The 19,081-nt window shown below is 33.8% G+C and overlaps 1 protein-coding gene and 1 long non-coding RNA gene across 3 annotated transcripts in view; one reads left to right on the top strand and one right to left on the bottom strand.

The window, feature by feature from the left end:
- LOC126811971 (CTP synthase 1) overlaps positions 1-19,081 on the top strand; it is a 37,056-nt gene that overhangs the window by 12,795 nt on the left and 5,180 nt on the right. The window contains exons 5-15 of one of the 2 annotated variants that reach the window (XM_050538066.2): positions 7,057-7,173; positions 8,362-8,445; positions 8,818-8,898; positions 14,308-14,462; positions 14,716-14,848; positions 15,847-15,935; positions 16,138-16,232; positions 16,867-16,973; positions 17,466-17,562; positions 17,670-17,725; positions 17,863-17,959. In XM_050538066.2, coding sequence (XP_050394023.1) covers positions 7,057-7,173; positions 8,362-8,445; positions 8,818-8,898; positions 14,308-14,462; positions 14,716-14,848; positions 15,847-15,935; positions 16,138-16,232; positions 16,867-16,973; positions 17,466-17,562; positions 17,670-17,725; positions 17,863-17,959 — 1,111 coding nt within the window. Of the gene's footprint in view, positions 1-7,056; positions 7,174-8,361; positions 8,446-8,817; positions 8,899-14,307; positions 14,463-14,715; positions 14,849-15,846; positions 15,940-16,137; positions 16,233-16,866; positions 16,974-17,465; positions 17,563-17,669; positions 17,726-17,862; positions 17,960-19,081 lie in introns of those variants that run through there. The other variant, XM_050538067.2, reaches the window with a different exon arrangement.
- Positions 712-4,423, bottom strand: LOC126811982 (uncharacterized). The gene is made up of 2 exons (XR_007675796.2): positions 3,819-4,423; positions 712-2,731 (listed from the first exon to the last, which is right to left on the bottom strand). It is a non-coding gene; the product is annotated as an uncharacterized LOC126811982 (long non-coding RNA).

Here is a 19,081-nt window from a genome sequence, read left to right on the forward strand (position 1 = left end):
ATCAATTTAATTAGAAAAGATTTTAAAATCAGCAGAAAGCAGACAACAGAATACTATTTGTAGATAAGACCAGTACTAATTTGGTGAATTTTTTGTATCGATATTTGATAGCTGAAAAAAGTTATTGTAGTGGTTGTACTTTTGAAATATATGAATCACCTCTTTTAAAAAAACAACAACTTATTTTTTTAAAAAAAAGGACATGTTTCATCAAATTAACTATTCTAGAACCTTGATTAGATAACTAAAAGAAAAATTCTTTACAGTATTTCGTCTCAAAAGATGCTCCAAAAAGTCATTTAACCCTTAAAGCAGCTGAGTTGTTCAGTGATAGAAACAGTTATTCTTCAGCAGCAGGCAGACATTCTGAAATGATGGCATGTAACAATAGAATGTATTAGATGCATTTTGATATGACTACTTTTAAATGTGTAAGGTTTATGGTCTCCATTACATTTACACTCAATAAATACATGTAGGTCAGAATGGAATGGAATAGAAAAGAAAAAGGACATATTGTAGTGAATCTGTGTGAATCCAGCATTTTAAATTCAGACTACTAGTCCTATTTCTGGTTATAATTGAAACACCTTGTTCTGCAGTCTCCACTGTATAAATATAGAATGGTGATTGAAAATAAAAAAAAATACTGATAAAGTAATGAACACCCTCTTCCAGAAGAAACTGTACAAGAAAATTAAGAAAGTAAAATGGAATTTAAAATCTTTTAATTTTACAACTGTGAATCTTTATTACAGGGTATAATCATCTGTTTGAAAAAGCAATAAAATATGTAATAATTTTACTACATGTATTAACCATCACATAACAAATGATTCCTTTATCATTATGGTTCTTAGAATCAGCAGTTTTATATATATACTCTTCAAAAAAAAAGTAGGGGATATTGAAATGCAAATACCTATGCAGGTTGTGATATGATAAATAGTCATGGACACTTGACACGCTTTGAGACCCAACAGAACCACTGAGCTGCACATGCGACACGCAATAGCGCCATACACGTGGGAGGTGTTCATTGTCAAATTTGACACTTCAAGGAAGGGTTGATGAAAACTGCCGTGTGCTGGTTTATCTATCCATGTTAGCATTCCTATCGGTTCTTGCATAAGATTTACTGTTTAGCGTATCTTTGCTTTAGTGTGTTATGTTTAATATGATCGGGAGACATGTTCATCAACGTCAACCGACAACACTACAAGAATTGGCCGTGGCACTGCAAGAGGAGTGGGTCAGACTGCCCCAAATCGTGGTTGGACGCATGCCACGACGAATTGCTGAATGTCTGAGGATTGGTGGAGCAATTACTCATTGTTAAGACAAAAATCAAAAACGTACATTTTCACTTTTGACGGTGTATCTCTTTGCGTGTGAAATGGGGCCATCAGATAAGCCGCCCATATGAACTGTTTATGTTCATGTGTAGGCAATTGGCCTGTTATTAACATACACTGGTTACCTCTAATAAAAACAGCAGTGCATTTCCGCAGTTTGGTATTGTTTCTGAATATCCCCTACTTTTTTTGAAGAGTATATATAGCCTTTTATATAGGTCCACATTCATTTTTTCTTTGTGTGCCTTTTTGTTGCCTACAGGCCACAATTCTTAATGGATCGTCTTAGAACTTTGTACATATATTCTATAGCCGAAGGAAAGCAGCTATTGATTTTGGTGCATGTCCCAATCCCCAGGGACAGAGCCATGCCCCATTTTTGTGTTTATCAAATATGGGCCGCAAATCTGAATGGATCATCTTGGAACCTGGGCATATGTATTCATTATAGCTTACGGACGGCAACTGTTGTTTTTGGTGCATGCCCTGACCGGGCCACACCCATTTTTTGTGTTTAGCATCTGAAGACCACAATTCTTAATGGATTATCTTGGAACTTGGTATACTTATTCCTTATACCCTAAGGGCGGCAACTATTGATTTTGGTGCATGATCTGCCCTGCTTTGGCGGTGCCACACAGACTTTTTGTTAATACTTTGTCTGTAATTAATCTACATGTTGCCATTATTAACAGATTTGGATCCAATTTGGCGTGATCTATCATAGGGTTGTTGTATCTATTTATATTGTTACATAGGCAACCCCCAGGGGCTGAACCATGCCCAATTTTTGTGTTGTCTGCAATTCTGAATTGATCATTGCATATTTATTCCTTACACTGTAAAGACAGCAATTATTTATGTTGGTGCATAAGAACAATATAGCTGGTACAAATATATATTATTCTGAACATATATCTAACGTTATGGTTGTGATAGATACTTAGTTTATTCATCATCCGGTGGTTCCATCTTTATAGTTATAGTAGAAGGAGAGTCAGGAGACTCGACATTATTTTCAGGAACTGTTGTAGACAGTTGTTTACTATTTACTTCACAATAAATCTGCCGAAAAAAACTGATTTCATTAACCAAGTTTGCCAGTAAATGATTTTGTTCTTTCATCAAATCTATGTATGGATCTTGACTTCCATCATTTGATTTCTTTTTTCGTTTAGGTTGAGGCTGCTCCCCGGAATGACTATTGGCTCCCATTGGCCTCTGTTCTGTTACTGTAGATCTATATACATTTGATGCAGGCCTATATGGTTGGGGTCTATATTCTGTTGATGCAGGCCTGCTTTCTGTAGCATTATGAGAATTATGTATGGTCAATGTAGGTGAACTGTTTGCACTAGTATCAGGTTGAGTCGAATCTGAAATAAACCATAAATTATGAAAAAATCCTCTTTAGTTTTAATTTATAAAGTACAATTTCAAGATGAACAGTTCAAATTCTAAGTGAAAAGACTACACCTTGAAATTTCAAGATATTAAAAAAGATGAATAATTGTTGTCAAAAAATAAACATAAACATTTAAGTTTCAATATTTTGATTTGTGGTTATGTAATAAAGAAAACGCGAATAATTTTGTAACAAAAATGTTATTAAAACCCCAAGGTACATTTGGCCGAGGTTAGGAGTAATAAATATTTAAAGGAGCTAAATCGCTAATATTTGGGACCTAGAGATTGACACAAATGGGTCACAACGCATATAATAATATGATATGAATGTATATAAACTGATTTACATTCAGTCTTTTTCGTTTTTACTCTTAATTTCAAATCAGTTATGTTCAGCGAAATGCGCCAGAAGTCTTAATCGAATGGCAACCTCTAGCGTCTGGTTATTCCATTCTGCACCGATAGTATTTATTGAGCATACTCTCCAGATAAGAATGTGAGTCACCGTTTGACATGACTTATGGAATATGTCTAGCCTCGTTCTTCACAAGTCCCTTGTTACAAATGGCGCTGAAAAGCATTATGGTATACGATTCATGTACCAATGGTGAAATGTTTATTTTATCTTAAATATTGGATATCAGAAACCCATCTTTTCCCGGCAAGATCACATCAATGTTGATTTAAATAGACAAATAATTCATGTTTTCAATGTCGAAGACTTCGGATGATATTGAGTTAGAGACTTTAATTACAAAAGGATGACATGAACAGTGACAAAATGGCAATTACTGTACCATTGACTCAACAAAGCTGTGATATTGTACTAGTTCATTTACATAACACTTGTTTTTCTGCCAAGTCTTCATTATATGGTGTAGGGTCAGTTATTAGTGAGTGTTACAGTCTAAGCTAGAGACTCACTTTAAAACTGGTTTATTTCTTGACACTCTTATTTACCCTTAGGGCCACTTTAATGTATTTTGTCACATATAGTCAAAATTGAATCTTTCAGCAGTATTATAGCTTACATACAGTTTAAGAATATATACCTACCATGATATGTTCTCTTCACTTTAGTAGGTGTCACAAAGTAGTCTTGCTGGTGTGTTGTTCCTTTTGAATAATAAATAGTATAGTATCTACTAAAAACATCGAAAAGCTCTTTACTGTCACGTAATTGCAGTGTTTCCTCATTTGTAACTGAACTTGCAGAAACATTTGTTCTATTTTGTAAAACCTGTCGATATTCTTTGCCTAAATTCTTCAATAAATCTCTCAACTGTTGACAAGTACAATTAAATTGTTCAGCAATAGTAGTATAAAACACTTCTAAACTTAGGTTCTTTTTCTCTTGTTTATATATTTCATGATTATCAACCAAACAATTAACTAGAGAGATGATTTTGTGCTGTTTCCATTGAGTTCTGCTGTGAGCCATGTTGTTCACCCAGCTTTGTCTGTTTAAATTAGAGGTGAAGGTCACTGAACACCAGTGTTACACATGAGTAACTCTAGTGTAGTCAGAGTGTAGCTAGGAAATGAAGTAGGTCAAGTAAGTCAGGCAATAACATCAGTTGATACACTAACACTACCTGAACTTCAGTCTAAACAAACATTAGCATTACACAGGCTAGCTATTGGCTGACCTAGTTTAACTCACTGTGTCTTACTCTATCTGTGCTTTTATCAATATAATTATGTATCAGATATATTCAGTCAAACAGATAGATAATATTTTTATGTAAAAATGATTTAAACAATAATTTTTTTTTTTAATTATTGTATTAGTAATTCAATTATTTTATACCCTTTGTCTCTTGTGATAATATTAAGTTTACTTGTAATTAATGTGTTAGAAAACATAAATTGGGTAGCTCTTATTGTGCAAGTATGTTAAAATGTTTATAAATAAAAGAATAGGAATTTGCATTTTAGAGGATGAATAATCTTATAAAAAGATCTATGGTAAAAAAAAAAAGTACAGAATCATAATCACTGTTTCTCGTTTAGTTTGATTTTATACTACATGGTTGAATGAAATGTGAATATTAACTAATATTTTAAAATTAAAATATTTGACATTCAGTCATTATATACCTTTAATAGAATGAGCAACACAACTGCCCATCAGAACATACAACACAATCTGGAATCTAAGTGAATTATAACGCAGCCCTTTACAACATAAAAGAATTAACCAGAATCTACATGAGTCTGTCATAATATATCCCTGTCACAGATAAGTCCAGTGATGTGGATGTCCTGGATTGAATAATCATATATCAGAACTTGTAGCTATTTGTTCTAAGACTGACTTAAGTTGATGTAGGCAACAGTTCCCATAATGTAATTTAAAGTGTATAAAAAGCTTGTAGATTCATTTTAGAAAGAGTAAAATTCAAGAACATTGTGTAGAATAAATCAGGCCTGTACCACTCAGCCCATGACTTGGAAGGTGTACACATGAAAAGTGTTTCATTGCACTAGAGGCTGCAAGTAACATTTCATAAATCCCATCTACATTTACAAATTGTGTTTAGTCCCCCTGAAGAGACATAAAATTACAGGAGGACTAATGTTGAAATAGGAAATTTAATCTTTTTTTATACGCCCATGTGGACGTATTATGCCGTTGCCCCTGTCTGTACGTCCACAATTGGTTTGTGGACACTCTACAGGTCACAATTTTTATCCGATTTTGATGAAACTTGAAATATAGGTCTATGCCCCCAAAATCTCGGTTCCTTTCGATATTGGCATGTAGCACTGGCATGTATCGGACCATAACTTCGTGGATTATGGCCCCTAGCCTGATTATACGAAAAATCATGTTTTTAACTTGTGGACACTCTACAGGTCACAATTTTCATCCAATTTTGATGAAACTTGAAATGCATGTTTATAAGCAAAAGATCTTGGTTCCTTTAGATAATATTTGCACATATCGGATCGTAACTTCCTAAGTTATGGCCCCTGATTGTACGAAAAATCACGTTTTTATCCGATTTCAACGAAACTTGAAATATAGGTTTAAATGAAATGAAATGGGGTTTAACATCCTACTGTTCTGCTCCTAACCTGGGCTAATGAAGACGGGGAAATATAGGTTTATCTCCCTAAGATCTCAGTTCCTTTTGATATTGGCATGTATCGGACTGTAACTTCAAGGATTATGGCCCCTGATTGTACGAAAAATCACATTTTTTGTCCGATTTAAAAAAAAAAACGTGTGAATATATCACCGTTACACCCTAATAAGTTCGAATTTCGTGAAAATCGGACCAAAACTGTGCCGCACAAAATGGCCGCCTCTTCTATGCAAATAGTGTAAAAAATATGGTATATCAAGGTTGTGGGCCCTCTAGAGGTCATAATTTTGATCCAATTTTAATGAAACTTGAAATACATGTTTATAACCCAAAGATCTTGATTCCTTCCGATATTCTCGCATATCGGATCATAACTTCCTGAATTATGGCACCAGATTGTACGAAAAATCGTGTTTTTAGCTTGTGGACCCCATAGAGGTCACAATTTTTATCCGATTTAAAAAAACGTTTGAATATATCACTGTTACATCCTAAGATCTTGGTTCCTTTTGATAATTGCGGTTACCCGAAATTAACTTCCTCGATTATGACCCCTGATTGTTCGAAAAATTGCATTTTTAGCTTGCAGATTCTCTAGAGGTCACAATTTTTTTCCGATTTTAAAAACCTTTTAAGTACCCCACCATTCCACCATAATGAAGGTTAAGTTGTATTTCGGGAAAATCGAAATGAAACTGCCCGACAAAATGGACGCTCTTTGTATGCAAATTGTGTAGAAGTGTGTAATACGAAGGTTGTGGACCCTCTAGAGGTCACAATTTTTATCCGATTTTGATGAAACTTAAAACATATCTTTATATCACAAAGATCTCAGTCCCTTTTGATATTTGCACATTTCAGGCCATAACTTTCTGGATTATTGCCCCTGATTGTACAAAAAATCATGTTTGTTTTTAGCTTGTTCTCTATCCATCTTTTGCAAAATGTGGGCGTATCCTGCCTGGCAGCCACTGGTTGAATTAAATCATTAAATGATGATCATATTTTCATCTGTTTAAATCTCTGCCATCCATTATTTTAGAGAGTTGATAATAGGCTTGTTATTATAATAAGTGTCTAAATAATAGTTTATATAACATTTGAAGCCAAAATAAAGATATGCAATAGGCAGATTTGACTGTTGTATAATGCATCTTTAATAAAATAAATTCACTTTTGATTTTATATTTGTTTTATTTTAGTTGGGAGGAACAATAGGGGATATTGAAGGTATGCCATTTGTTGAAGCTTTCCGACAGTTTCAGTTTCGTGTTAAAAGAGAGAACTTCTGTTGTGTTCATGTTAGCTTAGTACCTCAGGTGAGTTGTTGTCTGTTGAATATATTTAGATCACATATATGATTAGTTGTAGCTGTAATTCAAGACTGTCGGTACTTTTTCACAGTTGATTAACAGCACTGCTAATAAAAAAGTCCAATTTTGCCAAATTTGATTAGCAAATTTAAAAATTGATTAGCAGTTTTTCAGCTTCAACATAAAACACCTAAATAACAAGATATTACTTTAATTCATAACAAATGATTAGATTTCATTCTTCGATTTTTTTAGCACTGCCACATGTAGTTTTGACAGTTTGTGAATGTGATATAGACTTTTAGTTAGGTCTTATGCCTGATGCCAATTCTTGGCAGTGACTTCCGAAGCCCCACTCATTTTAATTGTTATTTCTTTGTTACATTAGAAATCTTCGATAGAAAACAATTTCGTCTGCTTTTTATCGTTTGTTACTATTTTTGTTCAATCGGGCACACCTCGATTAACTAGACAAACGCGATATAAACAATAATATTTTACGGGAATTCTTACTTTGATTTATCATTTTACATTATGTTAACATGTATTTATTTTATTTACAATGCGTGCAGGATACACTGGATTTATTTCTTTCAAAATGAATACATGATTACTTGAAATTGACATGTCTTGCAACGTGAGTGGTACTACTCGATTCCCTATTTCCGGTTTAATAGTCCCTATTCATAGAGTTATGTCCCGGTATTATATAGTATAATGAATTGTGTCTGGGTAGTTCGAGACGAAAATGTCACAGGGAGAATTCAGTTTTGTTTATAAAATTTTATTCAACATTTTATACACGTTGAAAGTGTTGAGAAAGCCTTCTTGTCTTCAAAATATGGATAAATCTCTGTGTCTATATCCAAAATGACAAGCATATTAATGATTGTAGTTACTGCGAATCAAAAACGTTAGATTTTAATTTTTGATAGCAGCGGAGAAAATATGTATCGCAAATTGCGCTGTGATGCTGGTTGTCGGCAGCCCTGCTGTATTCGTCTATGAGGAACAAGTGTTAACCTCATTTTATAAAAACACAATTTGAATATTAACTTGAGTAGTCAGTGAGACAAAAAGGAGGACTATAAGAGAGTTCTTATAATAAAAGATACATGTATTGACATAATGCACATGTGTTAATTAAATTTGATTAAGCGTTAATATTGTCAATGCTGCTGTTTTCTTTTTCAGCCCAAAACAACTGGGGAACAGAAAACAAAACCCACACAGGCAAGTGTAAGAGAGTTAAGAGGCTTAGGATTATCGCCAGATTTGGTAAGTTCATTTCTATCTAAATTTTATTGCAGTGTGAAATAATATGATTTGATCACGCCTTAATTGTGGAATGATTAAAATGTTAATTCAGCAAACTTGTCAGAATGCTGAAGGATTATTGGTGACTTTGTGTTTGGGAATACATATGTCTTCATAATTTTTATGCACCCACCTTTCATCCTGGAGTTTGTTGTTGTCTCTCCTGTACATCCATCTTGTAAACACTCTGCAGGTCAGAGTTTTGAAGCTTTTTGTTCAAGTTGCTGGAATTGTTCAGCTAGTTTTAAAGAGGAATGACTTGATAAAGGATGGTTACAGAATATTTCCTTACTTATCTGTATTGTAATACGAATAACTTTGGTATATTTAAAGGTTGTTTGTAGAAGTAATTCACCATTGATGAATGCTGTTAAAGATAAGATATCATTATTCTGTCACGTAGAACCAGAACAGGTTTGTAGAATAAATTTTGTCTGACCAAGTATTTTTAGAGACTAAAAGCATTGATAAAGATAGAGAAGCCAGTTTGAACGTCGGTCAGTAATAAACAATAATTGTATTCCACAGAATTGTAGACTGAATGATATCAGGTGTAGCCAATCTTGTTACATTTTGCGACTTGAGACTTTCTGTGCAAAAACGGAAAATTTAGCCTGTTCACATTTTTATTGAAAGGGTGATTACTTTCGATCATTTTCAGCATGTTTTCATGATACAAGAATGGCTGCGCATTCAGTTTCAGTGCAAATGACCTCATTTGAACTTTGACCCAGAATATATCGAAAACACCCCAACGACAGACTGATTACCACTCGGCAAAGTATTCTAAATAAAAATTTACTTTAGAAAAGTTGAGTTTGGTTTTGTAACCATTTGATGGACTCCCCTCCACACTACAAGGTTATGGACCCTCTAGAAGCCACAGTTTTGATGAAACTTAAACTATATGTTTATATCCAACAGATCTCGGTTTCTTTTGATATTCATGCATATCGGACCATAACTTGATTTTATCCCTTGATTGTACAAAAATTATGTTTTTGTTTAGCTTGTTCTCTGTCCATCTCTTGCAAAATATGGGCGTATCTTGTAGTAAGTAATTCAAACTTACGGTAATTTTTAGACAAGTAAGACATTGTTTATGGTGATATATACCAATTTCGGAAGAGGTATGCAACGGCAACATTTGCAATTGATCAGTTACCCTCAGTTACATTCATAAAATTCCTACTGCATTGACTAGACACTCCTTTTCAAGCCATGCAGACTTGACTTCTGATGAGTTTTAAAGTTCCAATCCAAAATTTTCTGGTTTTGAGACCAGTGCAACCAATAATATAAGCTAACCAGTAATTTTAGTGTCTTGCCTATTTTGATTTTGAAAGTAAATGAATTGCTTTCAGTGTGAAACATTACCTACTGGTGCTCAGCTTATAAGTTGGGATGAAGTAGATGCATTCGTCCAGACTTCAACTCTCAGTACTTTTATAAATAATGAAGGAATTTTGGTACAGTTTATCTTGTAAAAGTGCAGTAAATGTCGGTAGCATGGTGTACAGTTATTCAAGCAAAATTATATTTGGTCTGGGACCAAATCAGTTTTTGCTGCCAGTTTGTAATTGGGTATATGGCAATAAAAATTAAGCAGTCAGAGTTGGTTGATGGGAAGCCTTATTTGTTCAACAGATACCTGTTTGTAGATGTTTGATTGTGATGCACGCTTTACAGGTATCCAGGCAAAAACAATAGTCATATAGATCTACTTTTATAGGAATACTTGGCCCTGTTGTACAAGGGCATACGAACAAATTCTGGTTCTGAAGTGGGAGGTAGATCTTTTTTGGCCACGTTTCTTATGGGTTGTTACTCCTGATCAATTTCTAGATATGACAACCTTTACATACTGTTCGTACAACAGAGCTACTACGGGCAAGTGTTTTGTCACCTGGCAACCTGTCTTGTTTTTATTTTGTCAAACTCAAAAGGATGATGATATAATTACCAATATCAAATTCAAGATTCTATATTTTTCTCATCATTTTTTGCCCCCCCCCCCCCACCTTTCCAAGAAAGCAGGGGACTATTAAAATGGGTTTGTCCATCTGTCTGTCTGTCCATCCATCCGTCTGTTTGTCCGTCACACTTTTTGGGACACAATAACTTTCCTTCTAATTGAACTAGTATGTTTATTAATTCAATGCCTCGATGGAGTTCCACGATGAGCATTTTCTGCTTAGGGTAAGCAGAGATAAGCAATTTTGATTGGTTGATGCTTTGGGACACGATAACTTGAATTCTAATAAAGTGAGAATGATCAAACTTGGTGTATAGTTTCATTACGTCAATACCTTAACTAAGTTCGATAATGAACATTTTCTGCTCAGGGTAAGCAGAGCGATAAGCAATTTGATTGGTCGAGACTTTGGAACACAATAACTCTCCTTCTAATTTAGCTAGAACATTCAAACTTGGTGTAGGTATTTATTAGATTAATGCCTTGATGGAGTTCGAAGATGAGTATTTTCTGCTTAGGGTAAGCCGAGATAAGCGATTTGATTGGTTGATGCTTTGGGACACGATAACTTTAGTTCTAATTAAGAGAGTGATGAAAATTGGTGTTTATTATTATTATATCAGTAATTGCGATAAGTAATTTGATTGGTCGAGACTTTGGAACACAATAACTCTCCCTCTAATTGAGGTAGAATGTTCAAACTTGGTGCAGGCGTTCATTAGGTGAATGCCTTGATGGAGTTCGATGATAAACATTGTCTGCTTACGGTAAGCAGAGATAAGCAATCTAATTGCTTGATGCTTTGGGGCGCGATAACTTTGGTTTTAATTAAGTGAGAGTGATGAAACTCTGAGTATAGATTCATTATATCATTACCTTGACTAAGTTCGATGATGAGAATATTCTGCTTAGGCTTAGGAGAGAAAAGCAATTTGAATGGTCAGGACTTCGGAACATAACAACTCTGCTTTTAATTGAGGTAGAATGTTTAAACTCAGTGATGGGATTTCGCTCGTATATTCCGGACATGTCCAACACTATTTTCCAAACATCCTAAATTGTCCAACCAGTAATATGCCCAATCGGACATCAAGACATGGTGAATAATATTCAAAATTCCAAAATTGATATAGTGTACTGAGTGTATAACTACCACTCCGTGTATAACTACCACGCAGCCTGATTATTGTTGATAATAGGCTGGATTGATTAGGTAATTCAGTGATCAATGTATTTATTGTGTTATACTGTCTATACACCTACCTTGATTAACTACTTAATCTGCCTTGATTGACTGACTTAATCCTTTGTCGGACAATTCATCAATCTAATCTTAAACAGAAGTCATTGCTTCCCTTTTGTCAGACTATTCATCAATCCAATAAGAGTGATTATAATTTTAGTTGACATGTTTACCTCATGGTTTCTCCATTGTGGGACGTTTTAATTGCATTGATGTAAGCCAACAATATGTATAAACTAGTCAAAGATGTCACATATTGTAAGAGTATGTAACACCCGAAATCAATATAACTGTTAACTTGTAAATCAATATATCCGTTAATTTGTCTGCGATATCACTTCGGTGGAAGCAGACGTTAACTAAAGCTATTTCACACACACACCAGGGCTAGAAATTCACGCGAAGCTCCGAATCGCGCAAAGATTCTCGAAAGAGCTAACGTTGCGAATCTAGACGCGTAAAATTTAAAAAAAAAAAAAAAAAAATCTCGGAGAATTGTCGAGTCCGACTATTGAATGTCGGTCAGTACCGGCTGTATTTTGTCGGCTTTAGCTGACTGACATTTATTTTGACAATCTAGTAAAAAAACAAAACACGCTTGCTGATAATTCATAAAAGGTTCAGTAAAATACTCCACGTGGCGAATAAAGACGATCTCGGCATGGTTTGCAAATCGCACGTCTTCTATGCTCCGTCCATGTGAATTCCAGGTACAGGTAGATATTAAAATAATAAATGGATCATACATTGATGGATTCCCTTACCAGTTGTTAGGTATATTTAAATCTTCATTGAATATAATCCCCTGGTAGAACACCGAATATACGGAAAGAGAAACAGGGTATTTTCCCGACAGAATCTCAAATGCTGAATTCCTATGACACGTGACATATCGCTTGGAATTAGGTCAATAAACCAGATCTAAAAAGCGTTTATACAAATGGTGACAGAGGCTTAATTTTAAAAATATTATTGAAGCTATATCATAGTTGTACGAATTTTATTTTATAGCAATTTCAATTGTAGTTGTCACGTGACCATTGTGCCGTTTGTCTATCATCGATGAATGAATAAAAACTTTTGCAAGTTACGTGACTAGTTACGTGATGGACAAAAGACTACAAATTGTGCGATGAAGAAATGCCATGGTGCCATATCAACTTATTTTGACAAAGACATTTTCTGGATATTACTTTTGACACTATTTAAGTGTTTACCCAAAAATCCATATGATTGTTCTATTTTTATCATTGTTCTTGTATTTTGATGTTTTAGATTCACACAATAAACACAATCTTGTTTTTTAGACACGTGGTTATAATACAATAATCAAAAACTAAAGTAGAAATCTCGAGACATGTGAAATTACAAGAGATGTAAACATGACAATTATCATGTTAACTTATAAATCAATATATCCATTAATTTGTCTGCGATATCACTTCGGTGGAAGCGGACGTTAACTAAAGCTATTTCACACACATACACGTGGTTATAATACAATAATCGAAAACCTAAAGTAGAAATCTTGCGTGACGCGTGAAATTATAAGAGATGTTACAAGAGTATAAGACGATTGTCGGACTTCTGCTGAAAAAAGTATCGACTTATTACCCCCAAAAATATGGTAATTGTGGAGGTGAATTTGAACAAAAGTATGGATCGACGGTAGTCGGCATGCTTTAATTACGACAACACGTAATTTTGTAGAAATATTACTGACATAATCTGAATACCGTACGGGAATTAAATATGAAAAATAACGAGGCGCACCTATTTTTTTATTACGTAAAAATTATAATACTTTGTTGACACATGATTTTTAATTGTCGTCTGAAACTGCCTGTTTAAATAACGATAAGAGTTGTGCCCCTTTATTTTTGGTAAAAATGTCAGACAAGAAAAGTTTTGATAACCCATCACTGGTTAAACTTGATGTAGCTGTTCATTAGGTGAAAGTCTTTACTGAGTTCAATGAGTTCATTTCGACCTAAAGCTAAGCAGAGCTTAACTTTGATTCTATCTGATAGAGAGTGATGAAACTTAGTGCATAGTTGATAATCAGTTCGATTGTTTGATACTTTTGAAAAAAATAAATGTGCAATTAATATGTGTCATCTATTTATTTTGGGATTTCGGTGGGGGACATCAGCCTCACTGTTGGCTTGTTTTATTATGCTGTTTATAGGATTCCCCTTTACTTGTTTAAACCTGACCAGCACTATCTGAAAACCAGAATATTTTTTTTTTTGTGGCCCCAAAATCTACGTATATTCATCGAAACAGATTTGTACAACAGGGCCCTGGTAGTTATTGGTTTATGTAGCATGATTATAGATGTAGGATAGTTAGTAGATTAGTTAGTAGATATAGCAGATTTATACTGTATGTATGTAATTTGTCTAAAGCAGTTATTAATTAAGATGTATTGGTAGTAAATCTGTATAAAATAGATCTAGTTTTTATAAGATTTTAAGCAAGAACAATTTGCAGGTCAAAGCACTGGTTTCATACACTCATTTACTTCTGTAATACTTATAAACCATAATTTTAAACTAAGTATTTGAAAATATAGCCAAAATGGAATATATGAATATTTTTCTAGGTGTTTTGTGTTCATGATGTAACATCGTTATATCGTGTACCTCTGTTATTGGAAGATCAGGGAGCCAAACAGTTCTTTATTAAACGTCTAGGTTTACCTGAAGCAGCACCTTCACCTCGTAAATTAATGATCAAATGGAAAGAACTAGCCGATAGGTTTGTAACTATTGTAAATATCACCTTATAAGAATAAGCTTTTCTTAAAAATATGCTAACAGAATTAAATGATCTTGACTTAGATGTATGTATGCTATATTTGAGAATGGTTAAATCTAATTAGTCTTGTCTCGATATGTTTTAACTCCCCCCAGATTTTTGTGATCTGTTCATAAATTTCTCAAAAGAATGCATACCATACAAGTGATATTTAAATTTAATTTTGGTATAAAGCTGCTATTTATATTTACAGATATGATCGTCTATTAAAAGAAGTAACAATTGTATTAGTAGGAAAATATACACAGTTAGAAGATGCTTATGCGTCTGTTATCAAATCACTACAACATGCAGCATTAGCATCCAGTCATAGATTAGATTTAAAGGTATGTCGGACGCTAAAGTTAACATCTAATTCGGAATGTACCCTGTTCATAGTGTTGAACAAACTGGGGGGGGGGGGGAATGGCCAAATGGTTAGTGCACATGCACTATGTCATAAGGTCGGTCATTGAGTCAACTGGCGTGGTTTCGATTCCCCGGTTGTATGTGACAAGGAGTAGGGTCGCCTGTCCAACCTCGTGGGTTTTCTCTGGGTCCTCCGGTTTCCTCCCACTGCTAAAAGACCCCAAGGAAATTATTGAAATAAAATTGAACCATATGTTAGTCCAGAAATGACCAAGTTTGTGTCGAGTGGATGTTAAACTTCATCTCTCTCTCTCTCTCTCTCACTTTCTCTCTCTCTCTCATCAAACTGTATGTTGAAAGTTACACATACATTATAAAGAGATAAATATGCCTATTGCAGGTCTGTCTTCACTCCTGAAATGTTATATAAACTATTGATTAGACATTAATTTATGGAAGGGTACCGCTTCCAATATTAAATGCTCTGCGACAATGTCGTTTCCATTGATTATATGTAAAAAGTACAATGTACAAAGTCCTAATACTGATATTGATCAAAATACCTCTAAGGTAAGAGTTAAATGTAAAACGTCAAATGTTAAGTGACAAATATTTTGTGGGAAAATGCTTTTTTTGACGTGTCTACATTTTACATTTCTCTCATTACATTTTACATTTGCGGTCTGCCACATCCCATTTGTCCTTCACACTTTCTACAGTGACAGTAAAAATGGATAATTGAGACTTTGTTTATTATTATTGTAACAATGACAATCAAGGCTACAATGTTATTAAAAATCAAATTGGTATTTCTCGGCTCAGAGAGAAGTAATTTGACTGAAATTATCAGCATATTCCCGTTAAATTATCTATTTTTTAACTATTATAGCGAGAACTGTCAGCTCTTTATCTAATCTTCCATAATGCCGCTTTAATTACTTGAAGTGTTATATATATATTTTAATTCTGATTACAGTATATAGAGGCAGCAGATTTAGAACCTTCTATGGTTCACGAAGATGCTCAAAGATATCATCAAGCATGGAAAGAACTTGTTGGTGCCAAGTAAGATATTTTATAATCTTTGATTGTGTGAACAAATGGACATCTCTGAACTCAATTTAACATATATTTGTTCATTGTATATAAATGCCTGTAAACAATTGGATTTTTTAAACATTATAGATCACACATTCATTGAAAACAATGTAAAATTTATAGAAGCTTGTGTATACTGCCACCAATTTCATGTTCAACATTTTTTCAGTGGAATATTGGTACCTGGGGGTTTTGGTATTAGGGGTACAGAGGGTAAAATACTGGCAGCTCAGTGGGCAAGAACAAAAAATGTTCCATTCCTTGGTATGTGCATATTTTTCCTTTCAAATTTTGTAAATAATCCCTGACAGTTCAGTGAATAAAATTGGTAATTTCTGTTTGGAAGGAACCCTTTATGAAAAAAACTTACAGATACATTGTGGGAGATTAGATAAAGAGCTGACAGTTCTCACTATAATAGTTAAAACTAGATAATATAAGGGGGATTTGTTGAAAATTTCGGTCAAATTGATCCACTCTAAAACAAGAAGTTGGTATGATAAAAAAATCAACATAATCTCGATTATCCATTTTTACGTTTAATCATGAATGAAAATTGAGCAGCAAATCGGATCCTAATCCAGTAAATATCGCAGGCTAGCGATGACATCAAGAGTTGATTATGGTCTGGATAAGTTAATGTCTAATTAATAATTTAGATAACATCGCAGGCCTAAAGAAAGACCTGCAATAGGCAGATTTAGCTCTTGCATAATGTATGTTTAACTGCACCTTTGTGATTTGTGTTCAAGAAATAGCCAACATCCAGTTAATCAGCTGGATAAACCTGATTATAAAAGAGTTACTTAAACCCTATGAATGGCTTTGGCAAGCATTTTCATTATTTTGAGCTGAGCTGAAATCTGAAATGTAAATACTCATTTTAAATTATTTTCAGGTGTTTGTTTAGGACTTCAGTGTGCTGTAATTGAATTTGGTAGAAATGTTTTACAGTGGTCTGACGCACATTCAACAGAATTTAACCCAAACACAGAACACCCTGTGGTATGTGACAATTTAAATCATATGATATTAAATGTACATTATGCAAGAGCTAAATCTGCCTATTACAGGTCTCTATCATACCGACTTTAGTAATGATGATCGAGGCTAGCCTAAAATTCAAAAGCTAATATCTCGGTTCAGAGTGAAGCAATTTGACTTAAATTTTCAGCATATTCTATTTGCATTATCTTTTTTAAAACTATTATAGCGAGAATTGTTAACTCTTTATTTAATCTCCCATAATGCCCCTTTAATAGGACATTCATGAAATGTCGGGCCTACCCTTCAATATTTTAAAAAAAAATTGGTGTTGTGAAACTGTTGCCTTTATTTTGTTTACATGGAAATTTTGTAGATCAAAGGTCACATTGATTGTGTTGATTGCTCTGATATAGATTTCAGGGTATATTTTAAAATAACATAAACCAATGTCTGACACAATAATTGTGTGCCACAGATTCCACTAATGAATATTATTCTTTGTCAATTTAGGTGATAGAAATGCCAGAGCATAACCCAGGTCAAATGGGGGGTACCATGAGGTTAGGTCAACGAAAAACACTTTTTAAAAGCAAAGATTCTTATGTTCGTAAGTATTTATAGAAATTATACCAACAGTATTGAGTTGTAAGTCTTCAATGTTTAATACTGTCAAACCAGTCTTAAATTAACCCTTTAACATTTTTTATTTAATAGGAAAATTATATCACAATAAAGATTATGTAGAAGAACGTCACAGACACAGATATGAGGTATTATACAAATATTATGTTGATGACAAAGTGAAAGCTTTTAAGCAAAAAAATATAGCACTATTTTATTTATACAAATTGTTATAGACATTATTATATTTTAGATTTTATGAATTCCTACATATTATTTAAATCAGGTTAATCCAGCATTTGTTAGTCAGTTTGAAGAAAAAGGAATGAGATTTGTTGGTAGAAGTGAAGATGGAGAGAGAATGGAAATAATGGAATTAAATGGTAAAGCAGGTTTTTTTTTTTCATTCCTGCATTTAAATGTGGTCGTATATTACCATAACATCTATTAGTCCATCCGTCAATCTGCCATTTACATTTCTTGTTTGCACAATAGAGGCTACAATAATCCACATATCATTTTAAAATGGTTATTTTATTAAACAAACAAAAAAAAACCCATTGATTATCAAGATTACCCTAGAATCACCTGCATTGTTATGCCTCGTTGTTATGAAAGTCTTGTTGGAACTTTATAGGCTGTAGCTATTAACCCATTTTTCTGAAATTTATATTAGTTCTGTCCAACTGAAAGGTCGAAGAACCCTTTGATTTTCAACAATTTTTTAGTTATGAAATTTCTTGTGGAATCTCGATGAGTTGTTTACCTCATAACTGTTCTGATGACTTAGCTGCTTGTGGCGGTAATTTTTAGTTGCCTGGTGATCAGAATTAAAAGCCTTAAAATTGCTAACTACAGTGGACGCTGTCACATCCGACATCTGAATACTATGACATTCTGTGAAATCTGACATCATTTTCATGTCCTGATCTATTTCCTTATTACTTAAGCCAAAAAAGCTTTGAGTAATCCACATTCTGAATATTTCGAATTACGACATCAATCAGTCGTCCCGTCAACATTGAGTAATCCATTGAATCAACATTGTATAATCCTGCCTTTAATCTGTGGGTGTGAAGCCACAAAAGATTAACAAGCAATCACCAATCAATTATCGGCGAGATTAAAAATTGCTCGCGTAGGTCTTTGTTGATTACTTCGATAATTTTATAACCTCTTGTAAGACAGTTGTGGCAAATACTCAAGAATACCCACAAATTTTCCCACAAATTCAAATTCACAGTCGTAAAAATATTTCTAGCACCTGTTGGAAACATTCGTTGCGCATGCCGATTGAATCTGAATACCTAAGTTTTTTCACCCTACGGATCTCTCACCTGGACATAGAACGACAAATTACCAATGAACACGTGACAGCAAAGACAAGTGTGCAATCAACTGAAGACGAAGAAGAAGATAAATTAACGACAGACTTGACCTATTCAAAATGCCTACGCATGTTAAATGAAATAAAAATTAATGTAATCAAATTTTCAATGTACAGA

The sequence above is a fragment of the Patella vulgata genome, chromosome 2, assembly GCF_932274485.2.
Source record: "Patella vulgata chromosome 2, xgPatVulg1.2, whole genome shotgun sequence".
Classification (NCBI taxonomy): domain Eukaryota; kingdom Metazoa; phylum Mollusca; class Gastropoda; family Patellidae; genus Patella; species Patella vulgata.